At 41.6% G+C, this 20,952-nt stretch overlaps 2 protein-coding genes across 4 annotated transcripts; one reads left to right on the top strand and one right to left on the bottom strand.

The window, feature by feature from the left end:
* Positions 1-841: 841 nt before the first annotated feature.
* TTI2 (TELO2 interacting protein 2) lies at positions 842-12,662 on the top strand. 2 transcript variants are annotated; one of them, XM_080662379.1, is made up of 8 exons: positions 842-1,997; positions 3,778-3,964; positions 4,483-4,575; positions 6,182-6,369; positions 6,447-6,590; positions 8,524-8,686; positions 10,581-10,747; positions 12,254-12,662. In XM_080662379.1, exons 1-7 carry the CDS (start codon positions 1,351-1,353, stop codon positions 10,683-10,685), a joined length of 1,527 nt encoding a protein of 508 aa, XP_080518505.1. In that variant the 5' UTR covers positions 842-1,350; the 3' UTR covers positions 10,686-10,747; positions 12,254-12,662. The 2 variants fall into 2 exon arrangements, with proteins under 2 accessions (XP_080518505.1, XP_080518506.1); XM_080662380.1 differs by lacking the exon at positions 6,447-6,590 and having other exon boundaries at positions 915-1,997.
* MAK16 (MAK16 homolog) lies at positions 10,283-20,621 on the bottom strand (the record flags this gene model as incomplete). Of its 2 annotated transcripts, XM_080662382.1 has the most annotated exons (10): positions 10,283-11,355; positions 11,507-11,572; positions 12,222-12,335; positions 13,057-13,131; positions 15,498-15,552; positions 17,099-17,250; positions 17,643-17,707; positions 17,809-17,918; positions 18,009-18,058; positions 20,529-20,621. In XM_080662382.1, 10 exons carry the CDS (start codon positions 20,541-20,543, stop codon positions 11,161-11,163), a joined length of 897 nt encoding a protein of 298 aa, XP_080518508.1. In that variant the 3' UTR covers positions 10,283-11,160. The 2 variants fall into 2 exon arrangements, with proteins under 2 accessions (XP_080518508.1, XP_080518507.1); XM_080662381.1 differs by lacking the exon at positions 20,529-20,621 and having other exon boundaries at positions 18,009-18,082.
* Between the last annotated feature and the right edge of the window lie 331 nt (positions 20,622-20,952).

The following is a 20,952-nucleotide window of genomic DNA, read 5'->3' as shown; positions in this document are numbered from 1 at the left end:
CGTACGAACTTCCAAAGTTGTTCAGGTACTGGGACCAGCTTTCTCCTCTCAGAACCCATAGCTGGGGAAAGAAGCACTGCAGACGCAGTGTGAGACCGGCTGGGACGAAAGAGTCGCTCGGGGTTGTGGCTCCCTTTCTCATTCAAAACCGGTTTGAGACTAACAGCATGGCGCAGCTGCTCACTCGCACGTCATCTTGCAACAGGCGCCGCCTGCCGCCCAGCCCCAGCCCCAGCCCCAGCCCCAGCCCCGCGCGTCGCAGCCCGGGAGCACCTGGCGCCCACCCGCGGCGAGGGTGCCCCCAACTGGGCCAGACCATGCGCCTCAATCCTGGGGGACAGCCCCACCAACAACTGCAACCTGAAGATCACGGCTCACACTAAGGACTTCTTTGCGGGGCATTCGATACTGAGCAAGTGACGGTAAGAAGAGCTACTTTGGAGACAACACCGGGTTTATAAGGATCCTTCAAGTTCACGTCAGACGGGTCATGTGCCAAAGGCGTAACAAGGTTCGTGGGCGGCACATCTCACACAACTGCGTGAACCCCCAATCATCACGCTTATGAACTACAAAAGGATCAGCCTTTAAGTTTGGTTAAGGATTCTCGGATATAGCCCACTGAGTTTACAGAAAGGGTGACATACATAGTCCGCATGTATTCAATGTAGACACACAAGATCATGTATATTTTTAAAATATAGCCGATATTCTGTGATTTTTTTCTTTTGTTTCTGCCTTAATAAGTGAAAACAGAAACAAAATTAGCGAGCGGATCATTCTCTATGCAAATTTTTCTCAATAGCTCCACCCTTTATAAAACTCGACTCTGTATTGCTTTACGACAACATGTCGTGAAATAACGGAGAATTGACGTAGCATTGGCGGAAGCTTGCCTTGTGCTTTACGGCAACGACTTCAGGTAGGTTCGCTTCCGGTTAGGCTCTAGAGGTGCAGGGACGGCTGCAGGTGTGGAAGGGCTGCAGGTGTGGAAGCGCTGCAGGTATCGGCATCCGTTTTCGTATAAAGCTTTAGGGTTTGTTTTTATTTGCTTGTTTTTGAGTCTTCAGGAAGGAGAGAGTAATTTCTCCACTTCACTGTTGAGAGTCCGAGATTCTGTACTGCCCCCGGAGAGGTCGCTTTCCCTTTCCTGCGTCTTTTCCTTTACGCACACTTGACGCTTAGGCTGGTTAGACTCGCCCTCCCTTCGCCTAGATGTCTCGTCGTTTGATTTGGTTTTAGTTCTGTTCTTTGGGAGAATTCCAGCTTCCGGTGCCTCCTGAGCGGATCCCCTCTCACCTCCATCTTCGTCCTCCGGGGAGCCCGGCCCCTCGCTTGCCGGGGTCAGGAATGGAGCGTGATGGCTCTCCGGAATCTCCACCGCGGGAGGGCCCTTCCATGCCTGGAGAGTGCCCTTCTTCTGACCTCGGACAGACCTTGTCCCAGATTCTGCACCATCTTACCGGCCAGGAGTCCCGACGGGGCAAAACCAGAAATGCAGCTCTTCAAGACCTCAGTGCTCTCCTAGAAGCCACAGAGTGTGATCAGTTATTTGAGGGGAGTGACACATCGCTCGGCGGAGTGCCCGGGGTGCTGGGGAAGGTGACGACCGCCCTGGAGAAGTATGCAGCCCCACCCAAGGAGGAGCAAGGTCGAGGGGATGGTTACTCTGCAGTGGCCGAGAAAGCGGCAGCAGTTGGGTTGCTATTCATTAAGCTACTGAGGAAAGTGGAGGCTGCCAAGAAGTCCCTGGTTGGCCTTGCATGGAAGAGAGGCCTGCGTCACTGGGCAGGACCCATCTATATGTTTGCCATCACACACAGTGTGCAGCAGCCGTGGACCAGGCCAAGATCTCAGGACGTTGCTAGAGAGGTGCTCACCTTACTGCTTCACGTTGCTGAGTGTGGTTCTGTGGCAGGATTCCTCCACGGAGAAAATGAAGATGAGAAAGGGAGATTTGCTGAGATAATGGGGCTTCTCCAGCCCGATTTGAATAAGTAAGTACCCCTGCAGAAAGGGCCAACGAATTGAACTTCAGGCTCTTCTAGAATGTTAGAGCTCAAAGGCTGTTAGAGCAGATCTCTTAAGGCCCAGAAAGGTTGGGACTCTATAAATGACATAAGTAGCTAGTGGTAAATTTGACATTAGCATACAAGCCTTCAGACTCTTATTCTCTAGTGTTCTTGTCGGTCCTCATGACGACTACCCTGGAAATGGGAAGTTCTGTTTCATTTATTTAGATTTAACTTTCTGAAATGAGATGGATGGGAGCTTGGAGAGGATTTAAACTTGTAGTTTGAACTTAGGGATCTTGAAAGTCATCACTAGTAGATAGGGAGGGATAGTTATTAGATATGGAAACAGTGTTTGGGATGAAAAATATAAGCTTTAGATTGCTATTAGATAAAGTATTTTTAAAAAAAATCTTTATTCTATCTTTTTTTTAAAAACACTTGTTTTTGTTTCTTTTTATATATATATTTTATTGATTTTTATAGAGAGGAAGGGAGAGGGATAGAGAATTGTAAACAGTGAGAGAGAAACCTCCATCAGCTGCCTCCTGCACGCCCCCAACTGGGAATCAAGCCTGCAACCAAGATACATGCCCTAGACTGGAATCGAACCGGGGATCCTTCAGTCCACGGCTGATGCTCTGTCCATTGAGCCAAACGGGTTAGGGCTAGATAAAGTATTATGTTGTGAATTTCCACTTGCTACTTTGTGTGTTAGTATTTGTGGTTAGTGGACATTTGTTCCTGTCCAAGATGACCATGGAGACATCTGATTTAGCCAAAAGGTCCTTGGAATTTGGTTGTCCAAAACGTCCACAAGACATTTGGTCCATGCTAGCCCATCTCCCTACCCCATGTGTTATGACCAGCAAGGTTGTCTAGTGGAGAAGGGTTATTATTGGCAATACAGGCACCACACAATTATTGGACCAATAAAATGTGATGGTATTTTATGTATTAATCCTGCAAACCAGGAGTATAAATAAACGTGGGTCCTTTGGGCCCAGGGACATTTGCTAAGTGTGGACATTATTGACAGGACCAAATGTCAGGGGCTGTTTGGCATGGACCAAAGATGCTCGTGGATGTTTGGACCAAATGTGCTGCAAAGGTACCTGTAGCACTGTAGTAATAGAAAAAAATGTGTGCATAGCTGTCATTTTACTAGGAACTTGGAATTAAAAGGCTTAGTTTTGAGGCTGGTGGTGCTTCCTTTTATTGCTTCTGAGTAGGACCAGGTCAAATAATCTCTTTGATCCTCAGTTTCATTATTTGTAACATAAAGTAATATTGCCTGTTACAGTTCATTGAAGATTAGTTAAGTAATGTGTGTAAACTCATTAGTTGCTGTTCAGATTTACAAATTGCTGTTCAAATATTGATTCCCTTATAATAATAATACTAATAACAACAACAATAACAAGAAATCTGAAGACATTTTTATTGGTTACCTCTCCCTTCTCAACATATCCTCACTGTCGCCACTTCCATCATTGCCACAGATCCTTTACATTGCTGTGCTTATGAATGGCTTCTCATTGGATAAGCTTTAGACTCAGAGCTCTGGGTAAATGTTAAATGTATGTAGTGTAAGTTCTGTAAGTTATTTTGATTTAAATCTTAAAATGTATGTTATTAACGTCAGGAGTTACCTTATGTGGGATGTATTTTTTTCAATGACAAGGACATACTCTGTTTAGCTTAATTTTCTTTGCTAGCTAACACCATGTCACTGTACTTAATTTGGTTTCACATTCCCACTTAGGGAATCCTGGAAGAATAACCCTGCCACCAAACATGTTTTCTCCTGGACTCTGCAACAGGTCACTAGACCCTGGCTGAACCAACATCTAGAAAGAATACTTCCCCCATCATTGCTCATCTCAGATGACTATCAAACTGAGAACAAAGTCCTGGGTGTCCATTGCCTCCATCACATTGTGCTTAATGTGGTAAGCAACCCCTGCTCTGATGGGACAGACGGAGTCATATGGCTGTTCCCCATCCATGATGGCACTAGTTTATTTTGCCTTCTAGTATGTTCGTATCTTTTATTAACTAGCTTCTATTATTGCCGTTATGTGACTAAATTTGCTTATTTACATTTTTTCTTTATAGTCATTCCATCTGCCAACCTAGGTTATATCTCATAGGTAATATATATAAGAAACATGGGCTATTATTGTGCACATAAAACATAGGCCACTTTCAAACTGAAAGATTTGAGTAACAGTTGACGTTCAAGGATCAAAAAAATCAAACTGACAGGGGTTATATCCAAATGTTCAAGCTATTACTTGAGGAAGTTTGTATATTTCTTTCTTAACTGTGTGTCATAGAACTTTTAAAATATACACAGAAGTAGAGTGGTATAATGGATCCCATATACCCATAATTCAATTTTTAAAATTCCAACATTTGCCTGCCTTGGCTAACTTTTCTTTTAATTGGGTGATTTGTTTGATTGCAGCCAGCTGCTGATTTGCTCCAGTATAACAGGGCCCAGGTCCTATACCATGCCCTTTTCAACCATCTGTACACACCGGAGCACTACCTCATTCAGGTAACTGTAAGATTTGTTGGTAACTCAGTCTGAGTTCTCAAATTTGAGTGGAAGTTGGCATTATGTGAATAAGAATAGTTGAGAGACATTTTCTTGGAGAGTGAGGATGATAACTAAAAGCCATTGCCAAGGTGAAAATATGGAGGTAGCAGTGACTGGTGAAAATATCTCCATACCAAGCCACCATCCACACTATTGAGTAGCCACAGAAAAGCCAGTGTTTTGTTTTCATCTGGGTCAATTAGATATCACTTGGGGGCAAATTTATGTCTGAAAAAGTTCTATTTTTATTAATTTAAGTGTCTTTGTGTTGACTTACTATAAACACACACACACTTGAAATCCCTTGTATGTTGGATGTGTTAGTGTCATTCATTCTTTCATCTGATAGACATTGAATACCTACTGTGTGCCAGTAATCATTGTAGGTTCCAAGAGTGAATGGGTCAGATAGGATTTCTTAAAGCCAGAGACCCTTTGGGAGATGTTTATATGAATATATGAATGTTTATACATATGTCTACAGTATAAAGTGATAAATCTATTAAAAGAGGTTTGTGTAAAGTGCAGTGGGTGTCCAGCAGTAGGCAACTAACCAGGGTTGGTGGTGGTTTTAGGAGGATTCCAGAGGAGGTGGTATTTGCTTATGAAGGATAAATAGGAGTTTTGACGGGGAGGAGGAGGAGAATATTCTCACGACAGAAGAAACAAGTTACAAACAAGTTACATAAAATTAGGGGTAGAAAAAACCAAGTTCCTTTTTTAAAAAAATATGTTTAATTGATTTTTAGAGAGGAAGGGAGAGGGATAGAGATATAGAAGCATCAATGAGAGGAAACATCATCGATCCACTGCCTCCTGCATGCCCCCTACTGGGGATTGAGCCCACAACCTGGGCATGTACCCTGACGGGGAATTGAACTGGTGACCTCTTGGTTCCTGGGTCGACGTTGAAACGCTGAGCCACACAGGCTGGCACCATGTTATTTTATGCCTACCCACACTTAACCCCTCATTTTGCCACCTTTCTTTTTTAAATATGATTTTAGGCATTGAAAATCCAGGTACTTAACAGTTAGAAAGGTTAGGACTCCTGAGATGGTGTTGAAGAGGGAAAAAACCCTACCAAAAAACTTCAAGAAAACCAAAGAGCCCAGGAGAGCTAGAAGGGATTGCCTAAACACTGAAACTTCAGAGAGGGTGGTCCAATTGGACACAAATGAGGACCATCTTAGATTCTATTTAGGAGCAGTGTTGTTGTAAGTACATGTAAGTATCACTTAGACTTAGTAATACAGTGACAATAGACTCAGACTCCTAAAATATGGGTTAAAGTCCCAGCTCTGCCTTCCCATTTTATAGCTTAGCAAAGAACAGTCCTGAGGAGAAAGTATTAACTTATTTGGGACTGTCAGATAGAGATAATGTAAAAAAAAGAAAAAAAAGATGAAAAAATATAAAGTAATATACACTTAATGTATTATAACTAGTATGTTTTAGAATTTTATGACATTACATTAATAGATTATTAACGTTGTTAGAGACCTCAGAGAGTGTTGTGAATGCAGATAGATGGCTACAGCTCCAGTCCATTACTCTCTGCTAGGCTGTGCTGCTGTGTCTGCTGGATCTGTTTCCAGTCCTGGAGAAAGGCCTGCACTGGAAGGGAGGTGCAGCTCGACCCACCACACACTGTGATGAGGTCCTGCAGCTGATCCTGACGCACATGGAGCCAGAGCACCGCATTCTCTTACGCAGGACCTACGCGAGAAATCTTCCAGCTTTTGTGAAGAGGTGAGTGCTCGGGCTGCTGGTTGGCCATACTCCTTGACTTCATTCCTTTGCTGTCACATTTTCTCTTTTGTTTGTAGGTTGGGGATTCTGACCGTCCGGCACTTGAAGAGGCTAGAGCGAGTCATCCTTGGTTATCTGGAGGTTTATGATGGGCCAGAGGAGGAGGCCAGATTAAAGATATTGGAAACCCTAAAACTTCTCATGCAGTATACTTGGCCCAGGTATAACAGCCAGGAGACATGTGTGGTGAGGGGGCAAAACTCAGATTTTCTCTTCAGAACTTGCCCAGATATACATGCAGTGCAGAGTGTTAAGGATATGCCACATATACCTCCCATACTTATTGAACTGAGAAAATGTCATTTAAAAGATAAACTGCACCCATTGTTGCTTCAGGTGTACCTCTCTAGATTAATAAGGCACATTCAATTTAAAAGGCCATGTAGAAGTGCTTCAATTCATCCTAATGTTTTTTTCACATCCAGTTGAGAACAGAGCACTTCATAGCACAATACTGAACAGTGATCAGGAGAATACCAGGTTGGAATCTGATTGCTTAGAAAGCATTGCAACTCTGGCTTGAAGTAGGTATTGGGAACAGTGAACTGGTATCCAAACATATTAAGTCAACAAAAGGCTTTCTTTTTTTTTAATCCTCGCCTAAGGATAAGTTTTTATTGATTTGAGAGAAAGAGAAACATCAATGTGAGAGAGAAACATGGATCAGTTGCCTCCTGTATGGGTCCGGACTGGGGATTGAACCCAAAATCTAGGTGTGTGCCTGACTGGAAATCGAACCCACAACTTTTTTGGTGTATGGGACAACACTCCAACTGAGCCAGGGCAACAAAAGGCTTTCTTGCATGGAATAAAGTTTAATCTAGAATCCAGTGTCTTAACTAAATACATATCTATTCTGAACCATATTATCTCATCTATAATAATAAAAGCGTAATATGCTAATTAGACTGGACGTCCTTCTGGACGAAGCCGGGGCTGCGAGGGAAGCCTGGGTCCCAGGTGCCAGAGGGAAGCTGATGCCGGCAGCCGGAGGAAGGAAGGCCAACTCTTGCAGGAATTTCGTGCATCGGCCTCTAGTTTCTTTATAATGTACCCAAGTGTTTCCCTAAGTTACATTTGTAACCAGGTTGCATTTGTTTACTCGTTCTCCCTACTGAATTATAAGCTCCAGGAGGATGAAGACCACTTTGGTATACTGAGTGTACCAGAGTTTACTCAATACCTGGTATTAGGTGCACAAATATTTAAAGACTACAACAGATGGGAAAATGAATCATATTAATACTATCAGGCCTTTAAAGAGCAGAGACCAAGATTCAAAGTAGAGAGATTGGCAAACAAACGTAAGGGTTAGAAGGCGAATGTGATGTATTGTGGAGGGGTGGGGCTTGGGAAACAGCAGATTATATATTGAATGATGACAGGTAGAAGACTAAGCAATACACAGATTATAGGAAAAGATTTAATTTTTTAGACTAAGGCAGGGGATGCAAACTTTTCCATCATATTTCTGTCCAGAAATAGTTTATTATGCATATTTTCACACTATATGTTAAAATTACTTTCCAGCTGCCATGAAAGCTTTTTAGTTTTTATTGTGGTAAAAAATATACAAAATTTACTATTTTAAAATGTACAGGTCATTAGGTACATTTGCAATTTTGTGCAACCTTCACCATTTTCTTAGAAAGGCTAATAAGCATAACTGAATAGGGTGGGTTTAACTGATTGATAGAAAATTCAGATTGACCCTTAAGTCCCAGAAGCCAAGCTTATTTCCTCTTTTTAACTTTCCAGCCTGAGACTGCATATAAGTTAAAGGACAATGGGCTATTTCCTGTTCTCTGGCCAAAAGTATAGGACCCTGGTAAGGGGAAATCCCAGTTCTCCCTTCTAAGGAGGGGCTGTTGCCTTTGAGTGGAACCAGGTTTCCAAAGGGGAACAAGGTGTTCTCAGGCAGGCCAGTGTGTGTGTATGGGCAGTGCTCAGAAAACAATGGGGCCTGTAGAAATCGAGTCTGGTCTCTGGTTCTGCTTCCAGCTCTTTGTCATTTGACTTTAGTTCCTTCATTTGTGAAGTCTCCAGTTTAACATCCTGATTTAGTGTGTGAACAGTTTTTCTTCTTGATTCCAGAATTTCCTGTAGACTTGTGGTCTTATTGAAGGCTCTCTTGAAACTGATATGTGATGTAGCAAGGGATTCAAGCCTTACACCTGAGCCTGTTAAGAGTGCTTTGTTAGAGGAGGCCACAGACTGCCTGCTTCTCCTGGACTGCTGCTCTCAAGGACAAGTGAAGGTAAGGAACAGTATGCCACGTGGTTTCAGTTAGGCCTCATTATCCTTAAGTCCTATTTACTATTTATGTGTCTGACCAAGTCTGTAAATGAATGTGGAGGGTTCAGGTGTTCACTTCTGGAGCCCTCTAACCTTCTTTAGACTTTGAGCAAAGGTATTCAGAACTGTTAGGCAGAAGGATTAGAAAATACCTCTGGGGTCTTTTTTCCTGTAACATTTCTAGAGAGCCAAAGCAGAGCACTGCCTAAGCGGTGTTCCTTCTAACCTAATTTCTTCCTTGGTTTCATTGTCCCCAGCATTAATGAACATATTCCCCTCACTCCCCGCCCAGAAAAAAGAAAATATCTCTGGGCCTAGGATAGAAAATGGGCAAAAGGATCATGATCAAGTGTTTGTAAATTCTGTTCCAGTTAAAAAAACAGGCCCAGCCAGGTGTGGCTCAGCAGATGAGCATCGACCCAGGAACCAAGAGGTCACCAGTTCGGTTCCTGGTCAGGGCATATGCCTGGGTTGTGGGATCAATCCTCAGTAGGGGGCAGCAGGAGGCAGCCAATCAATGATTCTCTCATCATTGATGTTTCTCTCTCCCTCTCTCTTCTTTGAAATCAATAAAAATATACTAAAAAACAAACAAAAACAGGTGAAATAATGTGCTATAAGCTACCAAGGAGTAATATAGGTGGGTAATTTAGAAATGTTTTCATATGTTTTTCCATATTCTTATTTATCCACATGGGAATTCTTTCCTTGGTCTATTCTACAAAAGGTAACTTCTCAAAGCCATCTATCTGTATAAAAGCCTAAGTGACTGGCTGACTGGCCTATCACACGCACTGACCACCAGGGGGCAGATGCTCAAAGTAGGAGTGGAAATCACAGGCATGGAAAGATGGAACAGACTGATGAATCTCAGAGGGAAGGGGATGGAGGGTGGGAAGAGATTAACTGAAGATCTTATATGCATACTAGAGGCCCGGTGCACTGATTCGTGCACCGGTGGGGTGCCTCGACCTGGCCTGAAGGGATCAGGCCGAAACTGACTCCAACATTCCCCAAGGGGTCCTGAATTGCAAGACGCAACCCAAAACCAGAGAGGGAGCCTGATTCCTCCATGGGTTATGTTATTGCTGGGTCACTGTTGGCCCTGAATCTGGTTTACTGCACACCTGCGTTTGCATTCCACAGCCTGTATGACAGCAACTTTGCAGAGTGCCCTCTCACACTTCGGGACCCCTCAGGGGATGTTGGAGAGTCTGTTTCAGCCTGATCCCCACAGGCCAGGCCGAGGGACCCCACTCATTCTGCAGACGCCCTTTGAGCTATGGTGCCACCCCAGGTGCTGCCAGTCATGGAGGGACCACAGGAGGTTGGCTCCAGGGCGTGTCCGGCCCATCTTGCTCAGTCCCGCCCCACTGGCCACCTTCTAATTAATTTCCTTTCAATGTGCACAAATCCATGCACTGGGTCACTAGTAGCATATAATAGCTATGTGTTTGTTTATATATAATAAACTATTGCCTCATTTCTTATCCCATTTAGAAGTCTTCATTGGAAAAGGTGTAAGACAGCATAAGAAATTCATATCCTAAAAATATTTAGAGATAGCATAGTCTTATTAGTTTATTCAAATTAAACTTCATCTTTGCTCTTTAATTTCAGGCAGGTTTCAAGTCCTAGATCCAATCTAACTCATTTCAGCTGGTATTAAGCTGCTTCTTCATGAGCCATTTCCAAGCATGCCAGCAATTCTTATAGTTACACTTGTTCTGTGAACTGTCCCCTAGTGTCATCCATTCTTTCCTTCTTTGAGTATGAAACCAAGAAAGAAGAACCAAGGTAAAAGGGGAAAAAAATTACAAAAAAAAAATCAAAGCTTGTTTGGTTTCATGTTTCAGGGTCTCCTGGTTAAAATTCCTCAAAGCTGCGAAGATAGCAAGGTGGTGGAGTGTGTCAGAAAGGTGCAGCAGGTTTCTGAAGGCGCTCCCTACAGTGGAACTTAAAAACTTTTCCTAAAGAGAAGAGGATTTTCTTTTTGTATAAATGGAATTATTTAAAGAAAAAGGTATTTTTATACTGGACAATATGATTTAGATCTTTTTCCTTCTTGTCTTTTACTCCTAATAGAAGTAGGGAAAGAACAAGAAAAAAAATTGAAGTCTGGACATTTCTGATTAAAGTTTGGGGGGGGGGGGCGGGCACCTAAGGTGGCTACCATTTGTAAATATTTACAATCATAAACTTATCTGTCAAGCTATCACCTCAACACGTGCCAAAGCTATAAAAATACTGTTTACAACTCTAAGGATTTCCTCCACTATCCCCCAGATTTCTTGCTCTACGGAAGTGGCATAAATATAGAAAAACACAAATATTGTGTTACATACAAAATAAAGAGTAAAAACTGGAGGTATGTATGTGATGAGGATAGGGTAAAGTTCAAAATGTTCAGTCCTGTTACAAATGTCTGAACGTAGTTCACGTGGTTTTGGCTTTGGCCACAGGCTCTGTCTCCTGCTCATATTCAATCTCCACATAGGCTCGTTTTCTCCGCAGAGGGCCTTTCAAGGGTGTTTTGCCTTTGTGTTTGGCGTCAAGGGCCTTTTCTTCTTCCTCACTGGAGGATTTCTCTCCCTCATCTTCATCACTGCTGGCATCCAGTTTGTCCATATCCTAACATGGGGAGGGAAAGAAGTAAGAGGAGGGAAGACGCTAGAAGACTCATTCCCCAAACTCCACTGTCCTCTCAATTTAGAACAAACTAGAGGATTTATCTGCCTTTGTGTGTTTGGAAACCCTTCTTCCTGTCACCCATAAATCTCACCTCAAAGTCACTTATGTCACTCTCATCCACCTCATCAGCTTCCACAAACTCTCTTTTTCCCACATCCTAAAATAAAACATAACTATTAGGTCAAAATACATGATGAAAATTCAACTTAGACAACTAGTTTTATAGTCTTTGATATGTAAATGCATAAATAACAACCAGAATCAGAATTTACTTGCTAGGCAACCCAAGTCTACCTATTTCCAAGTTTAATGCTTCTGTAATCAGTATTTAAGATTTACAAACATTCAACTAAAATTATTAATTTCAAATAATCAAAAACTAGTTTAGTAATAGGCAAAGTATGCCTCTGTACCTATGTGAGTGAGTATACTGTAGGGTTAAACATCTTCTTGCTAAATCTGTCCTTCTCCTAAAAATACTATGTTAATAGTAAGATTAAATCCTTGTAAATTTCAGTAGGTTCCTTAATGGTGTATTCTTACAGCTGATGAAAGGTTCTTCCTCTGTCTTTCACAGGAAAAATGTTAGAAAGCCCATCAGTAAGATTAAAATTGTCAACGCATATTTGATTAGCTGAACATGGAGAACACAGCAGCCACTGCTGAACCAGAATTAACCTCATGATAGAAAAATAAGATCATTTCATTACTTTTGGTTAAGAGACTGAAAATGACATTCTGTCTCTCAAAATAGAGCTAGTCCTGTAGATTATTGCTGGACAAAACAAAAATATAAAAAGGCTTACTTCCTCCTCATCTTCATCTTCTTTTTCCTCAGCATCTGAAGAGTCACTCCCTGCCTCCTGCTGTTCCAGGGCCTTGTCGAAGGCATGAATGGGGAAGTTGTAGATGTCGCCGTACTGAAGAACACACAGATTGGCTTTAACTATATTTGAGTCTCATACTTATAAAGTCCACTGTCCAACAAGTGTATTTTTTCCTCAGTGAAATGAGAATATTTAATTTGATGAGTAATATTTCTATCTTGTTTTCAAGTCTAGAGCTGGCAGTCTTTAAAAAGCCCATTTTAACATTTAAATAATCAGTGGTTAATACCAAACTGGTAACTTCTATGAAGGATGGAAGAAAAATCACTTAAAACGTAATAGTCTATAAAACCCAGGAAGTAGGACAAATGTAAAATTTTGCTGATAAAGGGGAATAAAGAAAAAAAAAATTTTTATTCATACTGTCTCTATAAATGACATTGAATCTTAAAAAGAGAATAAAAGTTCATTTTAAAGAACCTTAAAAGAGGATAATAGACAGGAGGATCAGAATTGTATGGTTTTTGCACAGAGATCTGGAATTGCTGCCTTTGGGAACAGGAGTTGGGAATAATGGCAAAAGAGAGAGGTCTCATATCGAATGGAGTATCAAGAACAACCAAAGCATCTGATGTGCTTGCATCAATGAACTTAAATGAAGAAGCCAGGACCCGCATGTTATTTGTTCCAGGAATAAAATCACAGTGAACTCCTAGCACTTTAAAAATAAGACCCATTTCCCACTAGTCCCACATTGCCTAGCATGATAGTACCACCTAAAACAATCTGTACCCCAAACTCCTAGCTTTCTCACCGTATCTTGTTTAAGTCTCTCCAGCAATTCCTTTTCAATGGCATTATCCAGCTGAGCCGCTATTAATGCCTTTTCCTGTAAGAGAAAAAGAGCAAACCCATTTACCTCACTAGTATTCATTTTCCAGCCTGAGGAAGTACAGGAAACTATCAAGTTTTTATAAGAAAGAAGATGTAATCACTTCTCCCTCTTGCTATTATGGGGGCTTCTGCCTCTCCAACCAGATGTAATACTTTACCTCTCATCCCTTCTTGGTGACCTTTCAATGTAAAAAATTCCTAGAGTTTATAAATAGCATTTTAAATTAAATTCTAAAAAAGCCTTTTATAGATATACAAAGCAGGTAGGTCTACATACATTTAAGTGTCTTAGAAAATAAGCAATCCTGAAGCAGAGTCACAGAAAAGGGAACAGAGACCCTCATTCATTTACGTTTTCTACCACCACAGCAGACCTGTGATACAAAAAAGAAAAAAAACCTCTTCCTTCAATGATCTCTCATAGGAAATGATACATGGCATCAACCTGTACCACTCACAACCAAAACATACAAATCTAACCTCAACCTGCTTTTCTAGCCTAAGATTGTGCATTAATTAGTGGAAATCATAGAGGATTTCAAAGTGTCACACACCGAAGCTATGTTAGCATGATGAACAGTGTCAGATAAATCACAATGCAAAGAATGGGGCACATGGGTCAGTTAAAAGCTACTGTGTCCTACATTATTCTCTAAAGTAGGTGCTTACACCTCAGATCCAGTGAGATGTAGGAAGAAAATAGACAAATGGCTGGCTGTATTAGGTAATGTAGCAGGAGTTTTAAAAAGTAAATACATTTCATCTGTCCTTTCAAGAGAAAGGGAATATTTTACCGGTGAGTTTAAAGAAAAAAAAAATTGTGGATAGACCATCTTAAAAAGAAAAGAATTACATCTATGTGATATTGCTTAAAATGGCTCCTACAAAAATTTCAATTACACACTTTAAAAATCTGGAGACATCATTTCCCAAACCATTAAAAAATCTGCATTTTCCAGAGAGCTTCAAAATTATTCGGTATAAGTGGAAAAATTTAATTTCTTCTGAAAGATTTGCATGAACACCTGTTTAACAATTGGTGGTGGAGAATGAAAATAAAGAGCAAACAATCCACAATGCACTTCTCTAAGCATCCCTGGCATACCTATCAATTATGAGAGCCCATAAGGACAAATTTATACTCAGCTAAGAACCAGGCCATCACAAACAATTACTTATACCTATGAGCGCAAGTATGCATGTATAACACTTATAAATGATATAATGGGGAGCATTATGTTAAAAATTTTACTGATGGGGTAAGTGATCAAAAAAGCTTGAAGACCAATGATAAAATGGATTTGAGATACAGAACTCCATGGATTAATGGAAACAAAAGCATCAAGATTATTAGTTATTTCTTTTTTTTTTTTTATATATATTTTATTGATTTTTTACAGAGAGGAAGGGAGAGGGATAGAGAGTTAGAAACATCGATGAGAGAGAAACATCGATCAGCTGCCTCCTGCACACCCCCTACTGGGGATGTGCCCGCAACCAAGGTACATGCCCTTGACCGGAATCGAACCCGGGACCTTTCAGTCCGCAGGCTGACGCTCTATCCACTGAGCCAAACCGGTTTTGGCTAAAGTTATTTCTTGACAGAATTTGAGAAATAATCAGGTAAATGTCTATTGCTAGAAAGGAAGTAAGCAAAGCAAATACCTAGGATGAAGTTGGACTTGTCGGGAAAAGCTAATTCCTGGGTCTTGAAAAGCATAAGAAAATTCAGGCCGACTGCTCTCTGTGACAAAGCTGGAGTTTCCCGACAAGATTTTCCATGGACAGCAGACTATTAACATCGCTAGTCATTACTTTGGTAACAAAGCTGCTCAGTTTACTTTAAAGAAATAATTCCAGTCAGTTCCTTACTAACAATTTCAAAATAATAATGAAAAACCTACACCTCAATTTAGTGGCCTAATACGATTTGATGTCACAGGAGTCTAAAGAGATTTTAAAAATGCCATCTAATGTGAATGAGCGTTCTTATATTTCACTGCAAACCTACTAGTGCGTTGGATTAGAATGCTCAAACCCTGCTGAGGGCAATATGTAAGATCAGAGACATACCAAAATTCTGAATTCTGAAACATCTGACCTCCAGAATTCCAGGCAAGGAGTTGTGGCACTCTTAAGGGATTCTATATGTCTTCCCCATGACATATATCCCCAAGTGCCCACATTTTAACCTGCCCTGAAAGTCCTAATCTTAAAATATAGAATATCAGATATCTTATGCAACTATTACTGTTACCCAGGGCTTGAAAAGTTCACAATGGTGACTGAATCTTTTTCTACCTACATAGCCCTACCCTCAATGAAAATACAGACACTATGAATATCAGAACAATAAGTTACCTCTCTTCTTTTTTCTCTCCGCTCCACCTTCTTACTCAAAGGAACAAGTTTCCTCCTACGAGAAATAAAACACGTTATCAGAAAACCCAAGTACATGTGCTACGTGTTCTTTTAAAAAATGAGAAGGATTGGAATTCATTTTGTAGGATTCAGATCAATACAGCAAGATTATATACTTCAAATTTTCTAGATAAATCTAATGCTATAAAAAATCAAGCATTGCCGAAACCGGTTTGGCTCAGTGGATAGAGCGTCGGCCTGCGGACTGAAGGGTCCCGGGTTCGATTCCGGTCAAGGGCATGTACCTTGGTTGCGGGCACATCCCCAGTAGGGGGTGTGCAGGAGGCAGCTGATCGATGTTTCTCTCTCATCGATGTTTCTAGCTCTCTATCCCTCTCCCTTCCTCTCTGAAAGTATCAATAAAATATATTAAAAAAAAAAAAAAACAGGCATTTTTGTATCTATTTTAATGTGGCTATTTTTGTTTTCTTGAGGCATTCTGAGACTTGTAAGGACATTCACTATGCCAACAATGCTCAGTGAACTAAAAGGACTTTGTTGTAGAAGACTGACAGCTTTAAAAGAAAAAAAAAAAAAAGACTGAGAGCATTAGTATTCTCCACAGGTCACAAGTCCATTAAGTCTGGATTTCATGTCACTTTTAAAAATTAGTTTGCACTGTACTCAGAGTAAAGTTCTTACATTCCCGTTTATTCACATTTTTAGATCATTTTAAACACCCTCCCCACCCCCACCCCATTTTAAGGTTCCTGCAGGGAGTTATAAATAGAATGTTCTGAAGCTGGTTTTCAGACAGGGAGGGGATAATCAAATTATACTATACTGTTTTTAACTTCCTGCAAAATCGAAGGGCATGCCTTTGACCTGAGGTGAAGCTTATTCTTAGCATACCACAAAAGGCTACCCCAAGTTGAATTTTATAGAAAGTATTACTAGAGGTTTCACAACACTGTTTCATAATACAGGCAGTCCTTGGGTTATGTCGGACTCAATGTACGTCATTTCATGGTTATGTTGCCATCTCCCATTTATTTATTAAAAAAAAGTTCCGTCATTTTGATGTATGTACATATGTGCTTTATGTTTTCTATTATTTATTTACCACAAGTAAAGGTCAGGAATTGTTATCTTTCTTTTACATTTTTTTTACTGTTTCACTTCATTACTGCTGTGTATGTGCTCCATGTGAGTGACATAAGTGCTTATTTAGGTGGGTTCCGACTTATGGTGAAAATCGCGTTATGGCCCTAGCTGGTTTGGCTCAGTGGATTGAGTGTCAGCCTGCAGACTGAGGGGTCCCAGGTTCGATTCCGGTCAAGGGCACATGCCTGGGTTGTGGGCTCGATCCCCAGTAGGGGATATGCAGGAGGCAGCTGATCAATGATTCTCTCTCATCACTGCTGCTTCTATAGCTCTCTTCCTCTCCCTTCTCTAAAATCAATAAAAATAATATTAAAAAAAAGAAAAGAAAATCACGTTATGTTGCGCCATAGGAACGGATCTCCGACGTAACTCGAGGACCTACTGTACTATCCATTAAAAAATAGATGTAAAAATAAATAAATTATCTAAATACTTACTGTCGCTTTAGTGTAAGTTTTCGAATTCGAATTAGGTACTGGGTGATCTTGGTGAATCTCTGCTTACACTTGTGTCGAATGAAACGGGGCCAGTAAATCAGATTTTCATCTATTTGCTCCAGTGCTTTCTCATAGTTTTTATGAAGCCGGACCTATCAAACAGATAAAGGAAGCTTGAGCCCAGCTGGTGTGGCTTAATGGTTGAGCATCAACCTAAGAACTAGATCGTGGTTTGACTCCTAGTTGTGGCTGGATCCCTGGTAGGGGGTGTGCAGGAGGCAGCCAATCAAAGATTCTCTCTCAACATTGATGTTTCTATCTTTTTTCCTCTTCCTGAAATCAATAAAAATATATTTTAAAAAAGAAAAGAAAAAGGAAGCTTGAAGGGCAAGGATAAATGATTAGGTCTTCACTGTTAACAGCACTATGGGACCTAATAAGGATGGCTTCAAAGTTTAATCTAGATATGAACACGGAAGAGGGAAAAATGTGGCATTTTTGCTCTTGAGCAATGGTCATTGTAAAATTATGTTCCAAGTCTTACCCGTTCCCAGAGCCGCCTAGGAAAAGCTGCTCGTTCTATCACCTTCATATACAGGAAGCACTGTCCTGCGGGATAAAGTAAATCCCTTTAATATTATTTAGAGACTAAAGAACATCCTTTGAAAAGCTGTTGAGCAGTTCTCATGAAAGGTGAAACTGGGCCTTACCTTTCTCTTCTTTGACAGTGGCATACTGACTGTTTGCCAGGGGACAGGACGACCGGTTACACAGGCCAGTCAGGCTGTATTCATTTCTGCAAAAGCTCTGTGTCTTGGTTCTAGAATGCGAGGAACAGCAAGCATTACAAGATGGGTTACCAAGAGGGCAACTAAAGGAATCTTTGTCCAAGTTGCAAATTTAGACTCACCTTATCTTGAAGGAACAAAATTGCTTGTTTCCTAGTGTATCCCAGATAACCTGCAAGACAAAGTATAAACCCATTTCAACTGCTCTGACCCAATAGGTGGCATATTGATCCAAGAAACAATGCTCTAGGGCAGTACCCTGCTTTATTAAGGAAAGAACTCTTTGAGGAATGAGGAAAAAATGCTTTGTAAAATAGTCTGACTTCTTTTCTTTACACATATAACAGATTCTTACAGAAAAAGTAAACACAAATAAGCAATAACCATAACCCATTACCCAGATATATTTCATTATTATTTTGTAAATATTTTCAAGTTTTTCTATATGTGTATACATTTCAAGAACTAGTATGCCTATATGTATGTTTTCAACAAAATGAGATCATATTATGTATTTTGTAACCTTCCTTTTCTATTTAAAATGTTCACTATCCAGTGTAAAAGGCTGCACAGTACTAGACTTTTGGAAATACATACAATTTTTCATTGAGGGCAAGAAAAATATTCTATTGTTATCCTTCGCTAATGTTTTTTTTTTTTGTTTTGATACTTTTATTTATATTTTTTACTGATTTTTAGAGAGAAAATCAATTTGTTGTTCCACTTATTGATATACTCATTGGTTGATTCTTAATATGTGCTCTGAGCGGGGACTGAACTGGCAACCTTGGAATATCAGGACGATGCTCTAACCCAGTGGTCGCCAACCAGTGGTCCATGAGGTCTGAAACATTGGTGACCGCTGCAACAACCAAGCTATCTGGCCTGGGCTAATGTGTTCTTTATTCATTCAGCATTTATTGTGTACTTAATTTATGTAAGGCACTGACATCCCCAAATCCTGACAATTGGAGGCACTCAAGTACTTGTTGAATGAAGGAAGGTCTAGTCCTTAAAGAGTGTTATCTATCTAGTTAGGGAGAAAGACACATACACAAAGCAGCAGTCTAAGTACCAAAGAGGTGTATGTTGTATGAGAGCCTCTGAGCGAGCTGCCTTGAGGAACTGGGAAAGGCTTTTATAAAGTGGCTAAAGGGAAAGACACAAATATAAAAGAAGGGAGCAAACGTTTTTGGAATTTTGTAGGATGTGTTTGGCAGGGGATGGAAGGAAACGGGTTAGAGGAAATGAAACTGGAGAAGTAGGAGCTCAATCAGGCTGGTGGCTTTAAATATCTAAATTATGACTACTACATTTTTATTTCCTGGTCAAACTTCTCTCCTGAGCACCAGACTTGTATATACATCCAGCTGCTACTTGACATCTCGGCTTGGTTGTCTAAAAGGCATCATACACATTAACATGTCCAAATGGAGCTCTCGACTCGCCATCTCTCAAAAGAATACTGTGCTCCTCCCCTAGTCTTCCCCTCTCCAGAAATAAAACCACCACTCAACTATTTGTTCAAATCAAAATATCCTTGGTCTCTCTTTTTTTCATTTAACCCATCACCAAGTCTTTTCTTATTAACATCTCACATTTATCCATTTCTTTTCATATCCACCATGACTACCGTAATTGAAGCTTCCTTCATGATATTCTAGTCTCCTTGCTTTCACACTTTCTCTCCTTCAAAAACCTTTCACACTAAAGAACTTTACACAATTGTAAACCAGATGTCATTTCCCACGAAAACCCCTAAAAACCCTTCTTACAAGACTTTACATGCTCTTGGTGTCCTTGAATGTATTCCTTCTCTCTTACCTCCAGATCTTTGTACTTTACGCTCCTACTGCCTGGGTTCATTGCTTTTAGCTCAGCCCCTCAGTGTCGGGTCATTCTCATCCTTTGGATCTCAGCTCAAACGTCTTCTATTCAGAGAAACCTTCCCTGATCAGACCCTATCTGAAGTGGTCTCTCCCAATTGCTCTCTACTTCATCACCTCTGGTCTTTCAAAGTACCGTTTTGCACCGCAATTGTCCTTATTTGTTCACTTGTCTCCCCCACAGAGGGCTCCGGGGAAGCAGGTCTCTTGCCTGGCTTATTAACAACCACATCTCCAGGAATTACCACAATGCCTGGCACACTGTAAGCACGCAGATATTTCTCCTGCAAATTACTCAATGAATGAATCTAGGATGCTTCCAAAATTATAACTTGGGCAGACAGTGGAACAAATGTAAAGAAAAACCCACAGCCAGCAAAAGCAGTCTGAAAAGTAAGGTGCACATGCATGAAAAGGATCCTTAAAGTTGATGCCGAAACTTCGCCATATCGCCCCCCAGCCCCCGCCTGCCTCCCAAGTCCCCAAGGCCCAGACGCATAGCCCATCATTGCTGGGCACAGGGGCTGGACCCGCCCACCCTTTGGATTGAGGGCTGGTGTTCTGGCCCCCGGACCCCGCTGGGGCCCTGGGCTGGAGGTCCAGGGCTGACACGTGAGAGCCCCACGCCCGGAAACCGGAAGCCTCGCTTCCAGAGCCACACGAGACAGTAGACGAGCTGAGTATGCGCCTCTGAGTCGCCTAAAGACGGCGAGACACCCTGCGTAAACCCCGGGTGGCAGAGCACAGGAGACTCACATCATCGGACTGCATGGTGCCGGCAATTCAGCGTGCGAAGCTGGCCAGATCCCGGAAGCAACCATACTTCTTCCGGGGACTCACTTCCGGAATGCTAGTGTAACCTACCGCGAGAGCTCCGCTGTCTCAGACTCGCACACAGCGCCGCCTGGCGGTGGGACGCGCGCTCGCGCCTTCCCGGCTCCCGCTCGATCCGCTCGTCACCGCGCGCTCACGTCGCGCGGGGGTTGCCCGGGCTCGCCGAGGGCGCAGACGCGGCTCGTGGCGCGGAGCAGCTCGCGGATAAGAGCCGATTTCAGGAGCGCGGAGCCGAGAATGTCCGGCGCGCCCTTGTTCCCAGCCTCCTGGGTGCCGGCCCTGCTGTCGGGTCGGGTCGGGTCAGGGCTACTTTGCTTTTACTCCTTCGCCCAATGAGTGGATCTCT

This window comes from Plecotus auritus, assembly GCF_963455305.1.
Source record: "Plecotus auritus genome assembly, chromosome: 3".
Lineage (NCBI taxonomy): Eukaryota > Metazoa > Chordata > Mammalia > Chiroptera > Vespertilionidae > Plecotus > Plecotus auritus.
Note: the sequence above shows the minus strand (reverse complement) of the source record. Positions and strands in the feature narration are given on the sequence as shown.

What these genes read in the sequence shown, in the direction of transcription:
- TTI2 (XM_080662379.1), top strand. Translation starts at nt 1,351, where the DNA reads ATGGAGCGTGATGGCTCTCCGGAATCTCCACCGCGGGAGGGCCCTTCC. An exon ending in CTCCAGCCCGATTTGAATAA is followed by an intron (nt 1,998 to 3,777) that starts GTAAGTACCCCT and finishes ATTCCCACTTAG; the next exon opens with GGAATCCTGGAAGAATAACC. An exon ending in ATCACATTGTGCTTAATGTG is followed by an intron (nt 3,965 to 4,482) that starts GTAAGCAACCCC and finishes GTTTGATTGCAG; the next exon opens with CCAGCTGCTGATTTGCTCCA.